Source organism: Athene cunicularia (genome assembly GCF_003259725.1).
Source record: "Athene cunicularia isolate RWA chromosome 7 unlocalized genomic scaffold, athCun1 chr7_part2, whole genome shotgun sequence".
In the NCBI taxonomy this organism is placed as follows: Eukaryota; Metazoa; Chordata; class Aves; order Strigiformes; family Strigidae; genus Athene; species Athene cunicularia.
The window spans coordinates 3,045,364-3,065,684 of NW_020799108.1; the positions used below are offsets into that span (position 1 = coordinate 3,045,364).

The 20,321-nt window shown below is 37.3% G+C and overlaps 1 protein-coding gene across 1 annotated transcript in view; it reads left to right on the forward strand.

The window, feature by feature from the left end:
- ADAM23 (ADAM metallopeptidase domain 23) overlaps positions 1–18,002 on the forward strand; it is an 84,612-nt gene extending 66,610 nt beyond the window's left edge. Inside the window, exons 25-27 of the mRNA XM_026853196.1 lie at positions 8,016–8,106; positions 11,289–11,343; positions 15,392–18,002. Coding sequence (XP_026708997.1) covers positions 8,016–8,106; positions 11,289–11,343; positions 15,392–15,514 — 269 coding nt within the window. The 3' untranslated portion in view covers positions 15,515–18,002. The remainder of the gene's footprint in view (positions 1–8,015; positions 8,107–11,288; positions 11,344–15,391) is intronic.
- Positions 18,003–20,321: the final 2,319 nt, after the last annotated feature.

The following is a 20,321-nucleotide window of genomic DNA, read 5'->3' on the forward strand; positions in this document are numbered from 1 at the left end:
TTAACAACTATTATTGCTTACTCTTATGTATTTAATAGGTATTTCAACTGCATATGAAGTAGAAATTCCTACCGAGGAAATAATTCGTGAAAAAAGTTTTTCAAAGAGGAAGAAAAGCATTTGAGATTCTCTCTGACTTCTCTGCCAAAGAATGTCATTGGATTGTGCTGTGCAATTTTTAATGTCTTTTGTGTCATAAGGACATTGTCCAGCATCAGACTATATTTATCCAGTGTTATGCATTTACAGATAAAGTTCCCAACAAACAACTGAGAAACGCAGACAAAAGTTTTTCTGCTATGTCCCGGTTCCAGGTCCTTCTGTGCCTTATGCAAGGCTGATGAAAAGAAGATAAAGTTGTTTTAAAATGTAATCCTTAGAACTCAATCTCTAATATGATTACACTTTAAAATGTCCAAGGGGGACAGGATTTCAAGGGAGGACAGGCTTTTGGTATGTCCCTCCAGAATGGCTCTGCTTCTGTCTTGTGTGCCTTATTCTTTTGCCCCTTAGCAGAATGGTTCCAGTAGACCTTTACCAAGAACTGTTGAAGAGATCATCTTAAAACAAGTTACCACTGTGAAGGAGGCTCTCTAGAACAGTCCAGATTGGCATTAGGGAATCTGTGCAGGTGCTTCCTGGACTCCTAAATCCCACCACTGTTCATTGTAGAGCTACCTGGTTTGTACCCTGTCCTACAAAGCTGCTTGTCATTCCATTTCCCATAAAAACCTTCCTAACTCTGGAACACTGCTTACAGAGTCTTAAAAAAAAATAGTGGAGAACAGCACTATAGGGCTGATTACTTCTCTTTATGTGTGGACGTGGAGAGCAGTATTTACAGCTGTGACACACAGTACATGAATTTCTTATTTCCAAATCCTGTAGGTAAGAAATAATTCCCTCCTTTGTAAAAAGGTCTGTAGGAAAGGCAACACAAAAGGTACACTTATCTTGGTTAGATTCTTGTAATTCAAATTAACTCATTGAATTCAGAATGGAATTACCTTTAGGTAAATCAATACATCAATGCTGAAATATTCTGGGGAAAGTCTTAAATGAATAGTATCTTCATGGATTTCTACCACTAGGTACAGACATAAAGTTTAGACTGCATTATTCAGTGGAGTCCTCTGCAAAAAGCCAGATTATGTTTTTTACAAGGTGGCTCAATGATTTCAAAAGATGGATTATTTTTACTTATGTCGTTACAATAATTTATTGATGTTGAGGCACCTAGAAATTAATTTAGGAGCTGGAATGCTGACAGCTACGTTAATCTCTTTTGGTGTGCTAATAGAGGAATCCCTTTGTGAGAAGATGTCAGAAGATTACAGAAATAGTTTTCTATATTGTGAAGATCCAATGTACTAGTTTCTGTGAAGTTTTTTCCCCTTATTATCAGTATTTCCCATGTCATATGCCAGTTTACAGGGCTGAGGCAGAAACCAAAATACTTGTTTTTCCTTAGCTCTAAATTTGAGTTTTGTTACATTTCAGAAACGGAACATTCATGATCTGAAAATTCACTTAATAGATTTAAGATTTTTTTTACACTGTAAATCCAAGCATTTTTCTTACTACAATTAGAGCATGTATAGCTAGAAAGTATTGCTATTTATTTATATATTATTATGATAATTGACAGTTGACTGCAACTCCTGCTGCACTTTTCAGACCTTTCCATCATCCATCAATGGCTTTTGGTTCCATACTCAGCAGCCTATTGTATTCTGCACTAGTAGACCTACACAGCAGGCTAGCAGTTTTGGGAAGACAGAGTTCTTGCTGATATTTTTTGGCTATCGCAGAAACTTTAGATAATTTTAGAATGTTGGCTCATAGTTTTGAAATCAGTAGGACTCCATATGCATCCAAGATTCTTCCTTTGCAATTTAATTTGCAGAATTAGGCCTATGTTTGACTAGTGGAATAGTATAGTGTGTATTTGTTTTTCTAATATAAAACTTATGTCTCAAGTGTGTGTGTGTGTTTGTGTATATTTATGAAACCATTTCAAAACAGACTTTATTCAGCATGAAGACTACATATAAAGTTTTTGTCCCTTGGAAAAGTTCCCATTAGACAGGGAATTTAGCTGCTTCTTTGTGGTCTATTATGACTCAGTGAATCTATCAAAAGAGTTTCCTTAAAGAATGAAAAATAAGGCCTCAATGTCTTGAGAGACTATCTGAATATATGGAAATTCCAGGGTGTTACCTGAAGCACATTTCCATGTAGGTTTTTCCTTTTAAATACTGTTATCTCTCTTTAGGTCATACAGATAAATAGAGTGTCCTGTTGATAAATGCAGTAACAAAGTAAAATACTAATAATTAGTAAAGGATTAATTAAAAAGTTGGGTTTTTTTCTTTTCCTGCAATCGAGCTGTTTCCAGACAAACAGTTTTCATTTGCTTAGTTATATTATGGATACAGTAAGTTTCTGGTGATCAAAAGGAATTTTTCTTATTGGCAATTTATTTACATTTTGGCTGTTTTAAATAAGCAGTAGGTTATTCCCTTTTTAAGTAAGTAATAGAACCACAAGCTAAAAGGAATAGTCTTAAATTTACAGGGAATCTTCTCACTGAAATGTTTGTAAGCATTCAAAGAAAACCAAATATAGCTAATTTCAAAGTTTTAAAATCTACTGTATTTACGTAAAGGTTTGTTAGGAGGTTTGAATTTGGATTATAGCGTAAAATATTCCTTTGAGGAATTATTTCATGTTTTCATTTCAGACATATATGTGATCATTTCCTTAAAAAATCTTCCCTTTTCCCTCCGCACAGTGAGCATGGCCACTAACAGGCTAATAGGTGCAGTGGCAGGGACCATTCTGGCCTTGGGGGTGATTTTTGGAGGCACAGGGTGGGGAATAGAGTAAGCATTTTTCTTAGTTTGAGTTTTATGTTTGGTGCCTAGTGTGTGAGGTAACCGTATGCACCCAAGCCCTCTGTGTATTACCCTGTTAGCTTTGTCATGTGGTGACTGTATTTGTCATGTGATTTGACTGTGTCTGTGTCATGTGGTTTGCTCATGCAGTGTTGAACCTTCTCCTGTCTGGGATAATGTGGGGCATAAAACAATAAGTTTGTGAATTTTTACATTGTCACAGTAAAATCAAATGTCTAAATGTTTCCATTACACCAAATTATAATAATAATGGGAGGAAATGGAATTTTGTGATTATTTTGCAAAATAGACTGAGTAACGTGGACCGTTTCATAAAATCAGAAATTGTTACAATCTGTGGGGCTTTCAGTCTAATAATAGGCCACATGATTTAGCTAGGAAGATAAAAGCTGATGATAAGAGTACAGACAGCTAGTTTTACAGTAAAGCTTCTGAATGTTCTGTTGCTAGGATTCTGTTGCCTCAAGGCAGTGGAATGCTATAGAATTCATATGTAAAAATGAAGTATAGAATTCATATGTAAAAAATATGTATGAGCAATATTTACTGTCTTTTCATGGTTTTAGGAAAGTGTAATCTTAAGTGTTAGCTCACTACCTCAATTTTAACAGTGGCTATGATTTTTATGTGTGTGTATATGTATGTATATATGCACGTATAAAAATGCCCATATAAGAACTCTCTTCGTTCTACATTCACTGTTCAAACTACAGAATAAATGGTGGTGGTCTGCTCGTCTAAGATTTCAGCCTTCACTGTGTCTCTAATACTATCTATATATTACCTCTGTTGTGTGACGGTGCCATCTCTCTGAAGGGGGAATCCTAACCTGTTTGTGATTTCCAGTCAGGCTCTGAAAAAGCATTCAGGTACAGTTCTAATTAAGGCTACATAGGCAGTCTTCTGGTAGGCAGCGTTTTGTGTGTCTGAGTTTGCAGCTGTAGATACAACCTTTTTAGCTTTTGCTGAACTGGACTGTTACATGAAACTCCTCCTAGATTCTCAGAAGGGTTAGAGACCTTTGCACTCACAGAGGACAACTAATAGAAAAACAAATAGAAGGAAGAGGGTAATAGATCATCTGCTTGAGAAAGATCACATTTCTGTTTTATAGCTGTTTGCTAAAAAACTGAAGACTGAGGATTGTAGACATTTGGAACACAGATTCTGGAACAGAATATTTATTTACCTACAGGTTGAGGACCATTTGCCCTCTGCTTTCAATTCTGCCTTGTACCCTTTTGTTTTTAACTTCCCTTACCTGCTGTCTCAATCCACTCAGCTCTCACCAACATCTCTGACCATTTGCTCTTGATCCTCTATCCTTCTGCTATAATTCCATCTTTTCTTAATCTTTCTTCTCTTATCACTCACTACCTGACTCATTCTTACTTTTGTTTCTATGCACACTAGTTTCCTGGATCCCATCAATCTTTTCTCTGTCCTCTGATTGCTTCAGATAAAAATTCACATTCAAGGCAAGCCGCTGCTACTTCGTGTTGCTTGGTTTAAAGAAAGCACATGGGGAACACAAATAGCTTCTCTGTCCTAATGCTCTTGAGGCCCTGGTGGCTGTTACCACTGTGGCTGCAGGGGAGGTTGTGTTCATCACAACCTGATGCCAGGTCCTGCCCTTCTTCCACTTTACTTGCAAATTGCAAACTTTTCTTCAAAGTGCTAAAATAAGTCTAGTTTCTTAATGCTTTATGAATTTGATTTAGTAATCCTGGGGGACAAAATGTCAGTCTTTTTTTTTTTTTTTTCCAGATTTCATCCTAAAGTGGATACTTAGCTTTGATAACTTAAGCTAGAGGATATGGTTGGCAAAGTGACAGGCAAGAAGAGAAAATGTCAAACCACTCGTGTGTTGTTATTTGCACGACAATCTGCAGTAAACTTGCCTCTTGTATACAACTAGCAGAGTTTCAACACAATGTATATTAATTCTTGTAGAATCGGTCTGATGATGATGAAGATTTAGGGAATAGTCTGAAGTCCACTGAAATTAAAGGTGTGTTCTGTTTTAACGCAGTTTAATTCAGTAGGATTCTTGTCAGGGTCCTAAAAGATGACTAGGGATGATGCAATAGCCATGCCAAAGCAGATAGCTCCCTGTGGGAAGGGGTGGTGTGCCAGGCAGTTACACTGCAGTTAGTTGCAGGAGCTTCCTCCTCATAAATCTGTGCCTGCAGCTTACAGCGGTAATGTGACAGAAGGAACAAGTATACCAGAAGTGTTGTGTCATGTGATAGTCTGGATGGAAAATGACCCCACAGTATGGTGGTGGTTAAAACTTTCCTCATACTTTCTGTTTGCTTGTATTATGTCAAGCATCTGAGTCCCAAGGACTAGAGAACCTCATTTAGCTGAAACATAATTGATTTATATTTTTCTTCATAATGTCACTCATTAAAGTGAGCTGATGCAAAGTGGGCTTCATACTGGTAGAAAATTCTGATTTATTAAACACAATGTCCTTGATAATGCTTAATAAAACATAAGGCATACATCCATAAGGTATAACATGTAAAAGTAGCCCCACTGTAAGGACTTTTATGTGAACAGTCTGTTATGGTCCTTAAAACAGTTTACCAATAATCCTCTTAAATCTGTATTTCAAAACTGGAGGACTCTGATCTGGTAAACAAATGTTGCTGCTTAGTAATCATAAGTCTTCCACCAGCTTTGTTTTTATATTGAAGTCAGAAATGAGATTATAGTCTTATTGATTATCAGTGAAATTTTACCTTGAATGTAGCCTTTTCAGTTTCTTTACTAGGAAAAATAGCTGTTCCTCTGCCTTTGTAGGAACAGCCACTACCACCATGCTGTGAAGCAGTTTTAAAATTATTCCAGAGGAATGGACATGCCTTTATCCACAGCCATCTATCATTTTCTCTGCTCTTAGGCTCTCTCTAGCAGACAGCCTAATTCTCACAGGCATTTATTTTTCAGCAGGGGGTTTGTGTTAAAAATGAACATCAGTACTTTAATCACTGTCACCTTGTAAAGTTGGGTCAGATATGAAAGGTTTTTATCAGAACCTATTTATACTTAACACAAATTTAGTGGCTTTTCATTTTACTGAACCTAATTGTTTTGTATATGATTCTCTTCTGTTTAAATTTGGATTGAATTCTTCCACGTTTATAGTATATTATAGTATATTATAGTATATATAAACATATATATAGTATATGCTGTTTGTTGAATGGATGTGCAGTATGAAATAGATTTTTTTTTTTTCCCCAAACATTTAATAACCAGGGAACGTAGTAAGATGTAGAAGAGTGGCCATTTAGTACATCCTTATCTAAGTTATGACTGTGTTAATCATTGTACCTCTTTTGTGGGGAGAGAGCCATTCTGTGGCTAGGAAGAAATCAGCTTTAGAATTTTTCAAGGCTTGTAAAATTTATTACAGATAAATTAGTTGCTGTGTCTTCAGTCTTTTGTTGTGTGCAATCATTTGATAAAATCCAGAGTAAGCCATAGATCTGAGTCAGTAGCTCCTCAGGCTGCTGTTGAAAGCAAGCCTTTATTTGGAATATAATGCCTATGGAGTGGCATTTGTGTACCCCCCACCATGCTCACTCCTGTTGATTTGAGCCAGGTGTGACTTTAAAGGTAAGTCCAAGTAAGATATGTTCTTCCAAATTGTGAAGAATTACCTTTTAATTCTTGTTGTCAAATTTGTGCACTGCTCATATCTGTAAATCTCATTATATTTCTGTTTCAGTCCAAGTCTTTTACTCATATTCCTGAATACTCTTTATGTAGGAATTGCAGGAAGCAATTTTTAAAACTTGGTTTTCTTTTAGCTAATCTGATCTCCAGAAGCAGTGATATGGGAAATGTGTAATGGATGCAGTGACGTTAGGTCACTGCAGTAAGTTTTAAAATTTAGGACACGTACTTACTGTAGCGTCTGAGACTAGGCAGAAGGTTTTGTGATACCGACCTAACAGCTTAAAATGTTCAGTTGTTGCAGCTGCCCTTTCTCTTTCCTTTGCTGATCTCTGGCTGCTCCTTCTTCTTCCTTGTTAGCTGTCATTTTTCCAAACTCAGTTTCGGAACATTTAAAATAGGAAAATTTCAGTTGCTGTGTAGAAGTGTTGGTTTGGGGAGAGTGGGATAGGAGGTAAGAAGTGTTTTTGAAGGCTATATCTGAATATGTAAATGTTTAAACAGAAAGCGTGCAATATGCTGCAAAAGAACTATTGGGTTGGTCTCATTTTGCCTTGAGCTTAGATGCAATTAGCTTTACATCAAAGACTGCTCAATAGGAAGTTTTTGTACAGACCTACTGTCAGTTTTCCTCCACCCTGTGTAAATAGAGCACTTAAGGGTCAATTATATTATTTAGGTGTTCTCTTGCCCTCTTCAGAAAATTGCCCAAACATATTTTGTGCCGCTTCTTTTTGTTGCTCTTTTTTCCTGCTCCACCCTTCCCCACTTTGTTGTTAAGTAGTTTCTTGAGGATGATGAAGAGATGCTTTGATGTTTGGAAAGCCTAATGGGAATACAGCTTTTATTTCAATTTTTATTCCTTATTATATAATCCTTTGCTTTTGTCAATTGTCTGTAAAGGTAGCATTGACGTAACTGTAGGGAGACTGAACTCCGATTAGCAAGTGGTGCTAGATGCTTTCTGCTCAAATTAAAATATCTCCCATCTTTCAGGATCTCCATGAAAAAAAGTTAGGCTTTTTGATTTTTTTTTTCTTATTTGCTGCAGTCACAAAACAACATTCATACTTTTTCTTTTAAGTTAAGGACTTATTCATAAATATCTTTGTGTTCTCAGCTGACATTTCATTCACTAGGTAATGGAGTAAGTCACAATGGAATTTACTGTATAATACTAGATTTTTATCTATGGTAGATGTCAGCATAGCATAATGTAGAGACCAACAGCTTTGTTCATTCTCACTGTTAAAGAAAAGTAAGTTGGGCTTGCCGAAATCGTCTTAGAGACATCACCTTGTGTGTGCTGTCTGTATTCCTTGAATTGTTTGACTACCCTTCAGTTGCTTCACTTAATGTGAATAAAGTGGTTGGTTCTTATGTCTGTCTTACCATAATCCTTTATCACAGGTCCTAGTGCCACCAATCTTATAATAGGCTCCATCGCTGGTGCCATCCTGGTAGCAGCTATTGTCCTTGGGGGGACAGGATGGGGCTTTAAGTAAGCAATGCCGCATGTCTTCTCTTCAGTGGCTATGGCATTTCTATTTCTTGCTTATATCACTAAATTTTGAGTTCCTGCTACAAGATTTCTAAGTTAAAACTCCCCTCCCCCCCTGCCCCAAACTATATCAAACTGCTTTAAAGAGAATTACACCTGCCTGAACAAGAGGAAGAAATGGATTTGAAATCAGCAGATGTCATCAGGGTGCAAAGTTGAAGAACAGCAAAAGAATGAATATAACTTTCAGGAGTTCACCCTAACACTTAGGGAGCAAGGTCTTTTTTTCACCTCCAATTAGTAGCATTGTTCTTATAAGTTGACTACAGTGGTTAAAAGCCCCAAAAGGTACTTGTCTCAGAGTGCTTATTTTGAATGCAGTAGTACTTTCAAACTGATAAACTGTTTTATAATTAAAGGCTTCATGTGTAAATGGTAAGTGGTGGCAGTAGCAGAGTAGTTCGCAGTAATGAATGTGTTGACACAGTTGACTCAGAAGTACCAGAGCTAACTTTTGTTTGTGGTTACTGATTATTTTTTTTTTTAATTAACAATTCAACTTTTTTTTAAAAAAAAAAAGTTTAGAGAGAAGATTTTGAAATCTTGAGCTGTCTCTTGCAAGATGAAAACATTTCTCACCCAATTCTAGTTCAATAAGAGTAGCATACCAGTCCTTCTGCTTGGGGCTGTTAAAGCAAAGAGAGAGTCTTGTACGAAGGTATTTAATTCTTGCCTTTTTTTGTAGTGTCAAGTCTGCCTACATATATGGTCCATATTTGGTAAAAAGAATCTAAATTTAGAATCGATGTTTATAACCTTACAATTCACAAAAGTGTTAAGCACAAGTAATTTCTCATGGTATTCAAGTTTGTATTTCTTTTCAATAAAATGAATCAAGATTAAGCCATGATACAACAATAAGCCCTAATTTCTCAATCAGTTTTTTTATAATAATTCAAATGATATTTTATATGGCCTATATTAATATTCCATGTCTGAGTTGAGAAGAAAAAAAAAATCTATTCCTTAATTGATTAAGGTGGCTATCAAAGTAGCATGTAGTCATCAGGTCATATTTATCTGTTAATTCACTTTCAGAGGTCACTGAAAAATGTTTGTTTACTTCTGGTTTAGACTGTTATATTTTCATAGTGTCTTGTGGCCTTAAGTAGACATGATTATAGAAGCAAAATATTTCTAGATCTTTCAGCCCTGCTGGAAATAGAAAACAGGCTCTGCCCTTTCTTCTGGACAAGGCAGTTACTCCTTCCTATTGCACTGCCTGCCATCAGCAGTTTTCAGAAAGACCCAGCACAGGCCACAGTCATTTTTCTCTAAATGCTTGTTCTGGGAGAAGTAGCACTTCCCCTCGACACAGGCAAGCGTGCAGTGCTGCGTGCATCAGCGGTGGGAGTCAGTGCTCCACATCTGCTTTAGGAAAAGTTTAAATACAGAACGTATCAAAACATCAGTCTTTAAGCATGGGTGTATCATCTTCATAAGCCTTTTAATGCCTGCTGATAGATTTACCATGACCTGCTGTATTTTTTGTGGTTGTTTTCTCACAGCTTCTTCTCAGTTAAATAAATGAAATCCACTTATTTGTACAATAAATACCCCTAGGTCAGCCTCCAGTATTTATAAATGGCTACAGGGCAGCTCTGATTGTGTAGTTTTGATAACAGTCCTATATCTTTTGCGTTGTGTCTCCTATGGCTGAGATTTGTATTTTCCATATTTATAAACAGTAAAATAATTTAGTATGTATGCCTTTTTGATTTGTGATGTTGTTTCATCAAATCTATGTTAAAAGGCAGACATTCAAATGAGGTGTGTATTTTAGAATATACAGCGATAGACGTGGATTCACATGTGGTGTGAACACAGGAAGGAATTGGCATTCTTTTCGTCTGATGGATTGAAAGATTTCTTCTGTGTAAAGGCCTAGTCTGGGAATAATGCTTTTTTACAGACTCTCTTTAATACTTGGACATACTCTGTAGCGTTAACTGATACATTTATGTTTTTTCTGCCATATCCTACTAGATGCAGAATTATAGCAGAGAGTTGTCTTTTAATCTAAATAAAGCATATAAACAATACATTAAAATTTCAGTTAGTTGCAGAACTCAGGGTGGGTTTTTTTTCCTGCACTACACTGTGATTTTAGGTTTTTAAATAAATACAGCCAAATTTTCTGCAAGGCTTGTGTTAACATTTCTGTTAAAATTTTTGATTTATTGAGAACGACAATGCACACACATTTAAAGCAACAATATTAGAAACACTGATAATACAAGTTCCCATAGGAATTAGCTAAGTTAGATTTTGTTAGAAAAAATAAATGTCAGATTATACTTTTGGACCAGTTTTCTGCTGTCAGGAGACACGTTGGTTACTTAGGAATTCATATACTTTCCAGACATGGAGTGCTCATCCCTAGATAATGCATTTGTACTGCAGAAAGTAATTTGTTGAAAATACAGTACAAGTCATTAAAATATAAAAGCTTCGGGCAGTTTCTTCCTGTGAATCTTTTTAAGCTGTCTTGTGCCGTAACAACCTTTGCTCTTTTGCATCAGTGCTGCAGTGCCTGCTAGCAGCTCTGCGAGCTGTCTGCCTGCTGACTGGGGACACCTACACTCAAGAACTTGCATGAACACACATCTTTAGGAGAATCCCTCCCTGTCTGAAACAATACTGTATTTAATCAATTGTTTATTTCTCCTTTCTGTTCCACATCTCTCAAACTACTCTCACAAGTGTTCAGCTTTGCATCCTGGTGTCATTCGTTTGCCCAAATGCAGGAGTTTGTTATCTCTACAGAGAAATATATTGGAAATGTCTCCTGAAGCTCTTATTCTCCAAAGAGCAAGATAAAACTGTTTGTTCTGTAGCAGAACCTCAAGTACACTGGCCTGGCCTAGCTCACAGCTTGAAGTGCATGTTTCTTCTGGGGGTCAGAGGGGAACTGAAAAGGCTTTTCAGCTTGTATACAAAAGAGGGCTAGCACATGTAGACCCTCTGATACTTTGCTTCGGATATATCTGGAGGGACAGATGAGGATAATAAAGAGGATTTTGACTTTTCCTTTTTAAGCAAGTGATATGTTTAGTCTCTGCAAATATGAGAGAAGGTAGCTAATGCTTTACAAACTGGGAGATGTGATTTCTGTTTCACAGGTTATCAGATGTTCATATGAACATACGGTACTGTGGTGTCAAGTCCATATCAAACGTAAGCTGCAACTAAGCAAACTTTGTTCATGAACTGAGGTGGTGGGGTGGTGGGGTTGGAGGGGAAGTGTAAAAGAAGGCTTGATGCAAGTTTGGAGGAACAAAGCAAAACAACAACGTACAGTTTCAAGAGTGAATCCTGGGTTAATTATTCTAACGAAGTTAATGTGTGGATAGAATAGGAAAGAAAAAAGTTAACTGACAATTTGAGGAGGTATAGAACCTCATTATGCATTTCAAGTGGCTTAAAGGCTGTGGGTGGAAACCTTAGATTTTACTTCATTTGGGCCTTGCATAGTATTTCTAAAGCTGTTGGTGTTTAGACTGCACTGAGGGAGTGCTACATCTTTCTACCTCAACTCTGATGGGTAATGTACAAAAGTACAGCATTCATGAAATGTGAAGTTCATTTTCATGTAGCAAGTCTGTGCAAGATTTTAATGTGCAGTTAATATAAGAATTTTACCATTAGAGGAGTAGTTCTGTGCAGTGGCTGCAGTCACAGTCTCAGGGGCCTATACTTACTCTTTAGCATATATTCACTTAATTTTGCAAAGCTACTGCAGTAAAATAAGCCACTTAAATGCTTTTGTTGCTGACTTTAACATATTAAAGCAATTTTTGGTAATAAAGCAACACTGCTAAGAGGCAATGCTAGTAAAAGTGATGTGGAAATGCACATGAAAAGTGGCTGACAGAAGAGTTGATTGTAGGCACAATTCTATTTCCAGCAATAGTTTCTTAGCTGCAGGGTTTTCTGTCTCTTTAATGGAAGATGAATGGCGCTGGACCAGAGATTCACTCACAATACAACAGATGCCAAGCTTTAACTGGTCTGTGCAGATGCATTTAGACCCCAAAAGTTTCTGCACAATAAGGAATTCTAATGGCAGCTTTGTGAGCAAGGAGGTTCTGGTCCCTTACCAGCATTTCTGTAAGGCATGTATTGTGGACTTCAGTAGAGTCATCACTACACAAAGAGCAGCATTAGAATCCAGTGTAAGATATTTTATCACTTTTTTCCAAACTACTAAAAAAATATGACAGGTCAAGATCTTATTTTAAACTGCTAATTTTAGTCCCTCATTTTGTTAATTTGAATCAGTTTTGTAGCAAAAGGTCATTTATTGAAGCTCTTCTCCAGCATTTGAACCATGCTTTAGGAATGCCTGTGTAAACATTAGCTATTTGAAGTGGTTAAAGTACTCATTGGGATAAACCTTTAAATACTGAAGTAAAGCTTTGTAGTTATGTGATCACAAAGGCACAGATTTGTAAGTAATGTACTGTGTAACCACATTCCTGATTAGCTGAAAAAAGAAAAAAAAAAAAAAAAAAGTGGAGGATTGCAGCATGGTATTTCTTATATACATCCAGGCTTTTTTGAAACCAGTTCTTCTTTTCTGAAATATTTTTCCATTGTAAAGATGACCATATGAGAGAGGCAGTGATGTGCTCTTTTGATTTGGAATCGCCTATAGTTTTTTTCTTGTCAGAGACGCTTTTCCTGGTTGGATTACAGACTGAAAGGCTGAGCCTAGTTATTTAAAGAGACATTAAGTGCAAAAAAAGAAGTTAATGTTTTAAAATCTTCTACATAAAACAACAAAGAAGTAGGAAACAGCGTCATTCTCCTGTGTGTCCTTCCACAGAGGCCTCTTCTGGCCCCTGCATTACTGCTTTACTGGAGCATACTGAAAGGAACCTTGTACTACTGTAAGACATAGCTAAAGAGGTGCAAATATCCAGGACCTGATACTCACTTAGTTTCCTTTATTTTTATTGTCATTTTCTTGGGAAAGAGACTTGTTCATTTGTTGATTTAAGTAAGACTACCATCTTCGTTTTAGTATTGAAATCGTTGGTAATTTGGGATGAAGTCATTAAAGCAGGTCAAAGAATCAGGCTAGAATTCCTGCAGGATAACACCTGACTGCCTACCTCTGAAGTGCTGCGATCGCAGCAGAGAGATGTGGCAGGCTTTTGTTAATGCTTTGCACACAGGTACTGTGTGCTCTTACTGACACTGTACCTGATGTACTGTATTTCAGAGATTAGTTCAGACTCTTACAGTAAATGTTGGTTTAGTCCTTCACATGTTTCTTTCTCATACAGCACGTTAGCAGAATACCCTAAGTATTCTAGAAGAAAGGCAGTGATTTGCTCAGTATCTTATTCCTTGAAGTGTGTATTTCTGCTGGATAAAACTAGGAAATGAGTAAATACATGGTTTGGACAGATCACAGAATGGATGGTGAGAGCGCAGCAGACTTTGCCTGTGGCATGAGTGCTGGCTGAGCTGTCACACAACCAAATGGTCCTTACTGGAATACTACACTGGTGGAGGTCAGGTTAGAAAGGATTTGATAGGATAAAAGTCAAAAGTGTTTTCTTACAGGAGTTGTACTGGGAAGCTGGCATAGCTTCTGTCCTCTGTACCATGTTCTAAGACTCAAAAAATCCCATTTCTTTAATTAAAATAAGCTCAGGTAACAATGTAATTCAGTCTAGATTTTAATGACTTGTCTTTGAGCAAACTGTAATATGGTACTTGCTCTAGAGTAGAAGGACAAGTTGCATCATCTGGATTTTTTACAGGCATCGATGATTTGTTTTAAGGAGACTGACTAATTAGTTGCTCATCAGTAGTGTTTGAACTCAGGTATGCTAGACAGTGTTTAAAGGAGTGAGACAGGGGGAAGAGAAGCAGACATCCTCTCTCCATTGAAAGTGGCAGGACAAGCAGACACGAAACAGGTTTTAACTCACAATTAACCAAGTTATATTAAATTTGTACTTCCTATCATGCAGTTCTGCAAGTTGGCCTGAAAAAATAATTTGCTAATCTCAAACTTACCTGCAGTACAGAGGAGGATGGGTTGAGATATTGAAGTAATGTCAGCCTCATTCAAAAGGAGCTTTACTACAGTACTCCTAGAGGGGAAGTGATTGAAATATGAATACAGTGATCTTTCAGAAACCAGCAGTTCTTAAGCATACAACTTGCAAAAATGTAGGCACTGGTACCCAAGGAAGGAAAATTAAAAAAAACCAAACAACAAAGGATGCCCAAGAACTGCCAGTCTCTGGCAATCTTCTCAAAGAGGAGTTGCCTTTGCATACATCCATTAGTCTTTTAAACCACCAGGCAAACCTTGTGTATTTATAAATATTGTAGCAGTGGTAGTAGTTAGCAGGGCTACAGAAAATGCTGGGGTTGGTATGTAGCTTTAGGGAATTTATGAATTCCTGTTCTGTATTTTTTGCATGTCGGTTTGGTGGCGGTAGTGGTGCGTATGCCCAATGTTAAAACTAAATGCATGAGCCCCTTGCTTGATGCCCCACATAAAGCCAGATACTGGGGAGGTTGCACCCAACTTCTGTTGTCGCTTCCTAATGTCTTGCTGTTTGACATAGGATATCAGTATCGCAGGAGACTGGATATCACTGACTAGCTTGCTTAGCCACTGTTAACATTAAATTATAATCACACAACGTACAAAACTGTCCAGTCTCCTTCGAATGCAGTGTCTTTGCTATATTTTGCACCTTACCAAGATTCACAGCAGTTATGGTCAATAGTGTGGTAAGAGCTCACAGAGGCACTCAGTTCTTTGTCACGCTGGAATACGTAAAATAAATTCTTGGATAGCCAGACACGGACACTCAAGTCTCTGTGTGCTTATGTATTTCCAGTACTGGCACTTCTGACTCATACCCTTTAGGTACACGCATGCTTCCTTGGCCTAGTGGATGCACATGTTACTGTGGGCTGAAAGTTTCTACAAATTTAGAGCACCACTTGAACTACTACAGAAATAATTGAATTCCATATGCCAGCAAGATCTTTAAACTGCATACTTGATACTGTGCTACAGAAAGCATGCAACCAAGGGCTAACAATTTAAAGAATCTGCAAGTTACTTGTTAAACTGTCTCAGTGTGAGCCTTTTACTTTACTATGACCTTGGCCATGGCTTTGTTCCTGTTATATCTAACTAATATCTTGCATTTTTCTCTTTTCGTCTCCTTTTGATGCAACCTGGAAGAAATGTCAAAAAACGAAGGTTCGATCCAAGTCAACAAGGCCCTATCTGAAGAAATATGATTCAGAAAGCTGCTTCTTGCACTACTGGATTTTGGGTATGATGTTTTTGCTGCACAGGAACTAACTCAGTAAGGAAGAACCTGAGAAACAGTAACTATAAACACAATGTTGGGATGTTAGGATTTGAGGTGGTAGAAGACTGTCCTTTTTGGAGATAAGTTTGAAATACTTCCTCTATTCACCTTTCTCTTGTTAACAGTAACTGACACGTGTTACAAGCAAACTGTTTCAAAATCAGGTAGTTTTTTTTTTCCTTTTCTCAAACAAAGGATACACACAGACCAAGTGCAATAAGAGAACTGTTCCAAAATAATGAAATAGCAGAAGATTTTTTTTTCCCAGCCTGCTGGCACTCTAACTTCACTTGAGTTCGCATGACTTCCTTTTTCTTATCAAACTCCAGTGGCATGAGGAGCTAATTTTGAAAGGGTAACCTGCATGGCTCACACAAACAACCAGGCTAGCAAGCTGACCCCAGGCAGAATCTGCAGCCCGATAAATACAAACCACTGGGAAGCTGATACCAGGCTCTGATAGCTTTTTCAGTCACGCAGTGCATTCTGCCACTGGACTTCAGAGTTCTCTATGCTGTGAGCTCACTGTCCACCTTGTCTTGGTCTCCTGCGCCAGGAGTCTGTTGGGTATGGAAGCTATCAAGCGATGGATGTAATTCTTCCAAGAAGGAAAAAAGTGTAAATATGGAAATAAGATTTTGATGTATCATTTTCACAGATTATATATAAATATATATATAATGAGAGAAAAGGATTTCCATATAAAAAGGTTCTATTCTTTATGTAAATCTATTTTTGATGTTGGGTTTGGTTTTGGGTTTTTTTGCTCCCCTTTTTTTCTGTAGCATGTTGTACAGCGGATGTTCTGGGCTTGCTCAAAAAAGGCAGTTAATAGCATGCAGATGCAGGGAGTTCTGACACCGAACAGATGTGATCTAAAGTTTGTATGCTTGAAACCAAAAACAATTAAAATCTATAAATGCATATCTATGTACTGACTATAAGTCTGGATTACTTTTTGTGGCTGTTATACAGATTTTCCATAATGTAATGTAAGATAAGTGACACCCTCTCAAATGACTCACAAGTGCCAAGCTTTTTTTTTTTTTTAAACTACAGGTACTTTTTTTTTCTCCTGTCTAGATCCTGTGAAATAAAAACTTAAATAAGCCTTAAATACTCAAAAAATGTTAGAAGTTTGGAATGAGTTATTATTCTTTTGCCTTCTGCCCACCCACCCAAGTGGGCTTGCAAAGGTGACTGACATTTCTAACTCACTCCCTGTATCTCTTTGATGCATCTCACTTTTCAAAGTGTAATGCAAAATTAATACATTGATCCTTGACTGCGGATAGCTAGTTACCATCACAAAGTGTGCAAAATCCCAACTTTAGGGGGTTGAGATTACTTTTAGATACACCTTGTGTACAGACACTGATTTTTGCAGAGAAGTGCTGGGCAGCAGTACCCCTCGTAACCAGGTGGATCTGTCTTGAGAAAGGTATGAATATGTCTAGCTTAGGCCTCCCTTAAAGTATAGAGCTGTACAGTCTGGCTCATCCTTTTCATCTAGATTTAAAACGTAGGTAATTCAGTTTATGTAAGTGAAGTGACCTGAACATTTCATTGCTGCATCTGGTAATCAGATTTAAAAACTTTTGTAATTTTGGACTTAAAGGTTGGATATTAGTAACAACGGAAGTCCAGTACACTTTTACCAGTTACCTTTGTTCAGTGGAAATCCATTTCCTGAGTTAGCTTTAAGAGCCAAAACATCACGAAAATGCTGCAGATTTCCTGTGACTTATAAAATCTCATTTCAACTACATTTCTTATTATGGTAACATTCAGTCCAACAGTCTCACAAGAGAACTACAATATGTTGTTTTGGTTGACAGTTATTATTAAATGCTTTTAAACAGCTTTAACAGTCACATTAACACTTAGCGCGTTACGAGTTAAAGGTGCTGCGCACAGGTAGTCAACGTTGGTATATATTATACATTTTATTCTGAAAAAGTCCTGCCTGGCTTCAAATAGAATGAAGTTAATGACAATACTTTTATGGCAAACCAAAAATACTTGCAACTGTATTATTGTCCTCAAAAAGTACTTTTGTTGGGAACGTAATCCCCAGCGTTGTTAGGGTTCTGCTTCCAAAGCAGCGTAACCCACAACAGAAACACTAGTGGTTACCAAAAATTAAAATAAGTAAAATCAACCGGATCGACACAAACTACCTGTGTAATAAAGCTTTGAGAAGCATTTCACAACAGTGTTAGTGTGTGATACGATGTTTTAAATTAGACCACAGTGGTCCCCAACTGCTATGTACATATGTTTGGTGCTGGACTAATTTCTATTTACACCAGCAGTTTCATAGGAATTATGATTTCTTGACTGAATTGATGCTTCGCTCATCAGCCACTGTATGTGGAAGAACACATTCACTTTCTGCCCAATGTGTACAGAACACAATTGACAAACTGAGCTCAGAGTAGGTACAGGCTGAAGTGCTTTCTGTGGTGGTGGACAATTGAAAAACTGGTTTTGGTAGGTCTTGATTTTCTACATCCTGCCTTTGCTTTGCTTTGGGAAGTACAGATCCATTTAGCATTAATTTGTTCATCAAAAGACGACCTGGTCAGCACTGCCTCCATTTCATCCACTATATATTTGCTTCATTACTTATCTACTCATCTGGACAAGAAACTGTGGTAACTGTATAACTGCTTCCAGTTTGCTGCATGATCTTACCGATTTGATCTGATCCTCCTAACAGAGAAGTCTGCTAGGCAAATTCACAGCTCTATAGGTGCATGTTGAAAGGAACAGATTACTTAAGGCTGGAGTTTAACCAATTTTTCTTTACTATGCAAAGATGGGTATTGCACAAACAAATTCAAGACAAATGTCTGAGAAAATGCCATAGAATACTTGAAGTTATGTTTTAAAGCCTAATCAGTCATGTTTTATATTGATTATTGCTTCCACTGTTGCTCTTCCTTTTAAAAATGATTTGTAATTATTTTTTTAAGTGCACAATTTGATGTTATAAATCAGTTTTTGTTTGAACTTAATACTCATTCATATCTTGTTGGCTGCTAATGAATGGAAATTCAATAGTCCTTGTTCTGCATCGTAGCAAGATGAGTATTAAAAACATAATGAACATGAAATGGAGTAGTTTTTAATTTTGAATCATTTTTTCCTTATTTATTCTTTCCATTTTATTTTATTTCTGTGTTCAGGATATCACCACCTTTATAGTAGTGGCAAGTGACAGAGTTTTCTTTTACTGAAGATCTCTTAAAACTGCCCTATCTGGCAGTGAGGTTCTGTGCGTGAGAGGACGTTGCATGCAGGCGCCCTGATGTGCGTGGGGCCAGCACCTCTCTCCCTGGCACTGAGCAGATAGGCAGAAGGAGGATTGCTGGCCCTGCCTTAGTCCCACCCTGCTGGCTTCACAGAATTGAATGAGACCTGTGTGCCTGCATTAGCTGAGGGAAGCATTTTGCAGTTCAAAAATCTGAATGTTATAATTACAAAAAGTCTAAAATGATGTAATTGTTTGGTTACTATGAGGCCTTCAAAATATTTTTTAATTAATATAGTCATCATAATGGATTACTGAATGAAACTCAGTTTCTCTTTTTGGTTTTTGCTAGACTAACCCTAGTGAAGCCAGCCTAGGAAAACTAAGTGCATGCACGACACGGTTAACAAATGACTACTAATTTTTTGCTTTCTCCAACTCCAGACAGGGAAACAGAATACACCTTTGTCTTAATACCTCCCATGGTTATGTCTGAAAGCATGTTTCTCATTTAGAACTACAGAGTGAGGGAACACTGACATTAATGGATCCACTATAATCCACTTTTTATTTCTTGTCATTTGAATATAGGAAGATTTATCTGTAAACTCAATATGAACACGTAACATTTTAGCTATAGTTAGACAGTCATTCCTAAAATAGGAGTTAAGCCTTTTGCAATATATGAATACAAAAGCCACAGATAGATACGTATCTGCTTTTGATTTTACAAGAGAAATTCTTAAAAGTTGGTTTTGAAAACTTTCACAATTACAGCATGAAATACTGAAGAGTGATCCTGCTGGGGCACTTAGGAACAAAACCAACACAACACAAGTCATGCTGTACAAATCCAACCCCCCCTCTTTTGTTCTAAATGCACCTACTACAGATTCCTGCCCACAAGAGCTGAAAAATTAATGCGAGTCATCCATCAGCAATACAACAGACACTGTTTAAGTGCCCTCAGAAAGCTTGAAGAAAAAAAAAATTAAGTAACTAGGAATTTTAGTAGTGATGCTCAAACCAGTACTATTGAAAGCAAAAGGTCACAAAAACATTATCTTAAAGCCGCACATACATACTATATAATTCAGTTCAGAGATTTATTGTTCAGAACTCAGCAAGCATAGCAGCACATCTTCACATTTTTGTGGGTTTGTTGAGGAAGTTATTTAGTGGAAGCACGTAACACAAGAGAACATTACGGCCTCTAGGTAAGTACAAGGGCTCTGTGTCAGACCAGCATAGACATCCACTTAATGTGTGATTGCTGAGCAACCACAAACTGCTGAAGGTAGCATAATTCAGAATGCTCGAATTTGTAGAAACCAAACAATTGAGTGTCTATCTATTTTGTGTTAAAATTTTCATTTGAAGGAGCTTGGTTTTGTTGTAAGTCACAGGACACCCCTCATCTTCACCACCAATTTAATAGGCCATGCTTTAGTGTGGCACTTTCTCAACCAGTACAAGAACTTCCCCCCCAAAGCTGGTAACTCAAAGCATGAAGGAACGAACTAACAGTGTTTTTCACCTGC